This window comes from Bufo bufo, chromosome 6, assembly GCF_905171765.1.
Source record: "Bufo bufo chromosome 6, aBufBuf1.1, whole genome shotgun sequence".
NCBI classification, from domain to species: domain Eukaryota; kingdom Metazoa; phylum Chordata; class Amphibia; order Anura; family Bufonidae; genus Bufo; species Bufo bufo.
In genome coordinates, this window is record NC_053394.1 from 156,577,840 (window position 1) to 156,585,275 (window position 7,436).

The following is a 7,436-nucleotide window of genomic DNA, read 5'->3' on the forward strand; positions in this document are numbered from 1 at the left end:
GAAGATTGGAGACTAGTCTGCAGTTAGTTGTGCAAGATGGGTCAATTTTAGTAATGGAGTAATGATAGAGTATTTAAAAGAGGAGGGAAGATACCAGAAGAGAGAGAGAGGTCAAAATTTTTCGTTAGGTGAGTGTTGAGTCTGGTGACAGCCAGAGAGAGAGACTGGAGTAGGTGTGATGGAATGTGGTCAGAAGTGCATGTGTTAGGATGAAAAGAAGATTGGAGCCTGGAGACTTCTTCTTGCATGACTGGGTTAAACGTGGACAGTGAGCCAGAGGAGATGAAGGATTCGAGGAAACTTAGTGTCTGTGGGCTGACTTCATAACAGATGTTTTCTAATTTCTATTTGAAGTAGGAGGCCAGATCTTCAGCACAGAGGTCTGTGATAGGCGCCTGCACGTTAGGACTGAGAAGGGAGTGAAAAGTGTCAAAGAGTTTATTTAGGTTGTTGGACACTGAGGAGATTAGGGTGGTGAAGTAGGTCTGTTTGGTGAGTTGGAGGGCAGAGTTTTAGGTTCTGAGCATGAATTTGCAATGTATGAAATTTTCTGGTGTGTGAGTTTTTTTCCATAGGTGTTCGGCACTCCTGGAACAACGCTGGAGAACAACGCTGGAGAAAGCGAGTTTGCGGTTCAAGCCAGGGCTGATTTGGTCTATGTTTAAAGGTTCTGAGGCTATGGGGCCCCACTTCATCCAGGGTGTTTCTGAGGGTGTCATTATAGTGATTTACAGCCAGATCAGGGCAGGAGAGGGAAGAGATTGGGGACAATAATGATTGTAGAGTGTCTGTAAGTGTATGAGGGTCTATGTGTAGATTTCTGTATGTGTAATAAGTAGGAGTGTGCTGGGATGGGTGTGGATTTGTAAGAGTGAAAGAGAGGATGTTGTGGTCACACAGCAGGAGAGGTGAGTTATTAAAGTTGAAGATTGAACAGAGCCAGAAGAAGACCAGGTCTAGTGTGTTACCGTCTTTATGTGTTTGAGAGTTGGAAAGTTGTGAAAGGCCAATAGAGGAGGTTAGAGAGAAGTTGGGAGGCAGATGGGGAGATAGGGCTGTTTATGGGGATATTGAAGTCTCCCAAGATAAGAATTGCTATTTCTGAGGATAGGAAGTGTGGCATCCAGGCAGCAAAGTGATCCAGGAACTGGGTGGGTGAGCCAGGGGGGACGGTATACAACCGCTAATCTGAGGGAGAGGGGATGGAAGTGCGCGAGGGTCTGGACATCAAAAGAAGGGAATGAGAGTGATGAGCTGGAGAGTGCATTGTGGGGACAGGAGTATGCTGACTCCACCACCATGTCTGTTCTCAGGTCTCGGGGTATGGGAGAAGTGTAGGGTGCCGTAGTAAAGAGGGCCAGCAGGTTAAGAGAGTTAGTAAGAAAGAAGTTATGAATGTAGGGGAGCTTGTTACAGACAGACCGTGGATTCCAGAGCGTGCAATTAAAAGAGGGAAGAGGAGGCAGACAATGAATGTTAATGAAATGTAGCCCTTGTACATGAATAACAATCATCCTAGTAAAGACACAAAAGCAGATAGGGCTAGAACAGACTAGAATTGGTGGTTGGGATAATTATTGTATATATGTGTAGAGTGACAAGAGTACATACATTTCTAACACCCATACAAAATATGTTCTTGTCACAAAGGATGTGTAAAATTGATGCACAGGGGTATGCTGTTTTGGGTTGGGAGGCTATTTATCTAAAAATTTTTACTTTAATTTTTATTTTTATTTTTTTCTCTTTTTGTTAATTTTCATTTTAACATTTTACTATATTTGTAATGTTTTAGTATTGGGTCACAGGTTAGCAGGGAACACATTATCTATTCTGTCCCTACATACAGATCACTGATAACAGCGATCATAGGTAACAGTCCACTCTATCACTGTTACTGGTGATCTATATACCCAGACATGCAGCGAACACACATTTTACATTTTCTCTTTGTGTCTCTTCATGTTTCTGAGATGTTTTTATTGATGCCACAGATTTGGATGCAATAGCCTGGATGCAGAGGCAGCACTTCTGTAACTGGGAGCACAACTCTCAGTCTAAAGGCATATTTACATACAACAAATGTCCATACCAATAATCTCGATAATTAACCTGTGTAAATGTGCCACTGATCACCCAAAGGATTCGGTGATCCAATAGTTTATCCTGAACAAAAAATTATCAGTTGTCACCTACAAATGGCCCTGTCTAAACAGGGATGTGCTGCAGAGAAACAATGAATCTGTATGTGGACAGTTGTGCCAACAATTATTCATCTCCATACAGGCCTGTTGTTCTCTGCCTGTTGATGGAGCAGGTAATAATCACAGAATGCTTGTTTTAGATCAGTGCCCGGTAATGTCAGCCCCTGGAGCATAAATTCTGTTTTCAGGATCTTTTAGTGATTTTCAGTTTGTCACATTAAAAGATTGTGAAATGATTGTAAGAACCAGTTCCTACCTTGGCACTGCAGTGTAGCTCCGTCAACAGCATGCAAATTAAAAAGCCATTAGGGACCATGTCATTACATGGTTCAGATGGGAAGGGCTAAACTCAGTTATATATAATTGAAAAGTGCATATAATTTTTGTCTGTTTAGGATGAAGATCTAATTGATTTTAAAGTTCAAGTGATAAAGGAGGAAGCATGTGAAAGGGATGATAGACCAATACAGGAGGAGGAAGCACCTACACTTATCGGCATGGGTCAGTAAAAACCAGTTCATTCATTAGAGTAATTTCCTTTCCTTGCTCTGTCCTCGGCATCAAAAGCTAAGACAAAAGTCTTAAAGGAGTTGTCCCATCTAGCCGTTTTCACCACAAGATGGGACTAAGTGCCATCCTCAGGTGGCCAGGCTTATGGAAAGTGCAGAGCAGGCCAGTGATTTGCTGTTTTGGTAGCCCCCATTGCAGTAAATGGAAGCTAGTTTAACAGCGTAGCAAAACAAGCTACTCTGTTTCCGAAACCCCCAGGTTAGAGAAATACCTAGTTACTACGCTACATTATTTGCATAGCTCCCATTCATTGAAATGGCAAGATGGGACAACCTCTTTAAGATTTTTTTGCCTTCCTTAGTCAAAATTCCCAAAGGCTATATTTTCTCAGAGCCATACACCTTTAACAAACTGATGTTATTCACTCCACCAAAGCAACTTACCAATGTTATAGGAAAGTTATTTATCTTGAGTGGATTTTTCCCTTTGAAGCGGACATGCTTATTCTCGTGCATTTAAAGGGATGGTTGTACATGTCCACTGCTGCTCCTGTGTATGCTGGTTGCTTGGGGCTGCGTGCTGGCTGTGGTGTTTTGTGGAACTGCTGCCTGTGAATGTTGCTCTCCCGGTGTCTGCTTCTCTGTGCAGTTCTTATCACTGTTGCCGTGCAGGCTTCCTCGTGTACTGGCTGCAGGCTGACACCTGTGTATGCTGGTTGGTTAGGACTTCATGCTGGCTGCGGTGTAGTGTGTGAACTGTGGCCTGTGTTTGTGGATTCCCTGTCTGCATCTCTGTGGCTCATGTGTCTGGTGCCTTGCAGGCTGGCTGCATGCGCTTTGGGTATTCCTATGCATGCTGGTTCTGCGATGCGTGCTAGCTGCGGCCTTGTGTGTGAACATGGCCTTAGTATGGATGCATTTCTGTTGCGTCACGGGTTGTTTGTGCTCTGCTGGCTGCGGTGAACTCTGTGTATGCTGGTTAGCAGGGGCAACGTCCAGTACTGCAGCCTGTGTGTTCATTTCCCTGTTCATGCAGGCTCCCCTCCCTGTTTGGTTCTGATGGGGTTAACTTCCCCTGGTCCGTTCCTGGGTGTGGCTTATCAGGTGCCCCCATTTTTGCAGCTATATCTTTCTGTGAGCTGTTGGGCTTGGGGTCAGTCTATCTTCTGTCCTATGCCTTACTGGGTGTAGCCCCTTGCTGCTGACCCAGTTTTTTTTTGCCATCTGCCCTTGTTTGTGGTTGTGACGAATACCGTACTCCGACTGACGTTGGACGTCAAATACGTAGAGGTAGCGAGATACAGTATGGTCACTGGTTACCAAGGCGTGACCTTACGCACTCCTGGAGGAGCAGGTAAGGTCAGCTTGATACAGTTTACACAGACACCTCCTGTCCACGCGGGCACAGAGAAGCAACAAGCTGAGAGAGCCTTTTCACTGACCCAGTGAAACAGCGCTTTCTCAGCCTGGGTATACTGCCACCAGCTTCTCGTTTGATATAAGCCGGGTTTGCTACTAGGATTATATAGGATGAGAAACCAACCCCCAGTGGCGTATAACTATGCCGAAACATGGACGTGGGGATTCGTGATCGAGATACCAGAACAGCACAAGATTAAATGATATACAGGGTGGGCCATTTATATGGATACACCTTAATAAAATGGGAATGGTTGGTGATATTAACTTCCTGTTTGTGGCACATTAGTATATGTGAGGGGGGAAACTTTTCAAGATGGGTGGTGACCATGGCGGCCATTTTGAAGTTGGCCATTTTGAATCCAACTTTTGTTTTTTCAATAGGAAGAAGGTCATGTGACACATCAAACTTATTGGGAATTTCACAAGAAAAACAATGGTGTGCTTGGTTTTAATGTAACTTTATTCTTTTTATGAGTTATTTACAAGTTTCTGACCACTTATAAAATGTGTTCAATGTGCTGCCCATTGTGTTAGATTGTTAATGCAACCCTCTTCTCCCACTCTTCACACACTGATAGCAACACCGCAGGAGAAATGCTAGCACAGGCTTCCAGTATCCGTAGTTTCAGGTGCTGCACATCTCGTATCTTCACAGCATAGACGATTGCCTTCAGATGATACGAGATGTGCAGCACCTGAAACTACAAATACTGGAAGCCTGTGCTAGCATTTCTCCTGCGGTGTTGCTATCAGTGTGTGAAGAGTGGGAGAAGAGGGTTGCATTGACAATCCAACACAATGGGCAGCACATTGAACACCTTTTATAAGTGGTCAGAAACTTATAAATAACTCGTGAAAGAATAAAGTTACGTTAAAACCAAGCACACCATTGTTTTTCTTGTGAAATTCCCAATAAGTTTGATGTCACATGACCCTCTTCCTATTGAAAAAACAAAAGTTGGATTCAAAATGGCCGACTTCAAAATGGCCGCCATGGTCACCACCCATCTTGAAAAGTTTCCCCCCTCACATATACTAATGTGACACAAACAGGAAGTCAATATCACCAACCATTCCCATTTTATTAAGGTGTATCCATATAAATGGCCCACCCTGTATTTCATTGCCTTAAGGCAGTGCTTCTCAAATAGTGGGGCGCGCCCCCCAGGGGGGGCGCCAGGCTCCGTAAAGGGGGGCTCGTTCAGGGCCGGCCTTTGGGGTGTGCGAATCTCTTCTGTATAATGCCAGCAGGCAGGCCGGGCGGCCGGCGCGTCCCTCAGTGATGTCACGTGCCTGCGCCGCCTGCTTTATGAATGAAGCAGGCGGCGCAGACAAGTGACGTCACTGAGGGACGCGCTGGCCGCCCGGCCCGCCTGCCGGCATTATACAGAAAAAATTCGGATATACGGTACTATTAGGAGTGAGGGGGGCATGTTTAATAACTTTAAACGGCGGCGGCGGGCACACGGAATCTGTGGATGGCACAGTTAAGGGGTGGGGGTCTGTGGATGGCACTGTTATGGGCTGGGGGGGGGGACTGTGGATGGCACTGTTATGGGGTGGGGGGTCTGTGGATGGCACATATATAACAGTGCCAGCCACAGATCCCCCTGTAACAGTGCCAGCCACAGATCCCCCACATAAGTGTCCGTCATCCACAGATCCCCCCATAAGTGTCCGTCATCCACAGATCCCCCATAAGTGTCCGTCATCCACAGATCCCCCCATAAGTGTTTTGCCTGTGTCCTTTTGCATGACGTCCCGGAGGTCTGCCTTGGGCCTCCGGCACGTGACACTTTGGTATCTTCAGCAGTCCCGTAATGTTGAATGGAGGAACAGCGGGACACTCGTTTTCATGATCACCAGTGGTCCCAACAGTTGGACTCCAAAAGACAGATACTGTTTCTTGTGGGTAGGGGATAATTGTTGTTTGTAGGAAAACCCCTTTGTCATCTTTTGTCAGTTTCAGTGACTTTTGTATAAACCTCTCTTTTTTAACCATAGAATTTAAAAGAGAATATAAGGACATCACACAAGATTCCCCAGGAGAACATCCCATAACCTCAGCTCTGTCCCAGCTCTACCTATCCAGGATAGACCTGTCATCTGAGCCATCTAATCCTGAGGAACCTTTTTCAGATCAACTATATCTCGATCTTCACAACTCAAGGCAGAGAGAGAGGGAACTATGTTCCTGTTTGGAATGTGAGAAATGCTTTCTGCTTGAGGCCAAGAAATCACATAGTAAAAAGCAAAAGTTCTTGTGCTCTGATTGTGGGATTTATTTCTCTTTAAAATCGGCTCTTGTTCAACATCAAAAAATCCATACCGAAGAAGGTCTGTCTAGTATTTTGCAGGATCAGATAAGTCATGTGGCAGAAACATCATTTCACTGTTCTGATTGTGGCGAGCGCTTTACGGACAGATTATTTCTGCTGAACCATCAGAGAAAACACCTAGGATTGAAGACTTTTCAATGCTCTGAGTGTGGGAAATATTTTTCACTGAAGTCAGGTCTTGTGAGACATCAGCGAATTCACACAGGGGAGAAACCATTTCCGTGTTACGAGTGTTGGAAATTTTTTGCTGTGAAATCAAATCTGGTAAAACACCAGCGGATCCACACAGGGGAGAAGCCCTTTCTATGTTCTGAGTGTGGTAAACGATTTACGCAAAAGACACATTTTACTAAGCACCAGCGAACTCACACGGGGGAGAAGCCCTTTTCCTGTTCAGATTGCGGGAAATGTTTCAGCCAGAAACCCCACCTTATAAAACATAAGCGAATTCACACTGGTGAGAAGCCGTTCATATGCTCTGAGTGTGGAAGATGTTTTACTAGCAAACATATTCTCCTTAAGCATCAGAGAGTTCATGCGAGTTGATGGACAAAGAGAAGAGCTGTATGAAACCAAAGCTCTGCAGGACCATGTGTGCCTCATATAATAAATGGATAACTATGCGTTTGTGCACTGTGTAATACATTTTCACTTTACTAATTCTAAAGGCGCCAGTGACACCTTTAGAGGGGGTTACATGGCCATAGTGCAGCAGCCATCTTTATTACAGCACAAGAACTCCTCAAGGTTTCTACTGAACTAAGCATACATCCAGGTGAACAGTTCTTGTGAGGTAAAGTAACTTTGGATGCCATGAGATTAAAGTCTTTTTGATTAAGGCTTGGCTCCTTTCCTCTGGGAAGATCCAATACAGTTTTTGAGAAGAAGTATATAATCCTTATACAAAAATGTTTATTGTCCAGCAGGCTAAAATTTTGTATCCAAGAGGCAGAAAAAAAGGA

At 44.6% G+C, this 7,436-nt stretch overlaps 1 protein-coding gene across 3 annotated transcripts in view; it reads left to right on the plus strand.

Annotated features, from left to right (window-relative positions):
• The window catches only part of LOC121005387 (oocyte zinc finger protein XlCOF7.1-like), a 48,279-nt gene extending 41,182 nt beyond the window's left edge, over positions 1-7,097 (plus strand). For all 3 annotated transcript variants that reach the window (XM_040438110.1, XM_040438111.1, XM_040438112.1), the window contains 2 exons: positions 2,600-2,705; positions 6,140-7,097. In XM_040438110.1, coding sequence (XP_040294044.1) covers positions 2,600-2,705; positions 6,140-7,020 — 987 coding nt within the window. In that variant the 3' untranslated portion in view covers positions 7,021-7,097. The remainder of the gene's footprint in view (positions 1-2,599; positions 2,706-6,139) is intronic.
• Positions 7,098-7,436: the final 339 nt, after the last annotated feature.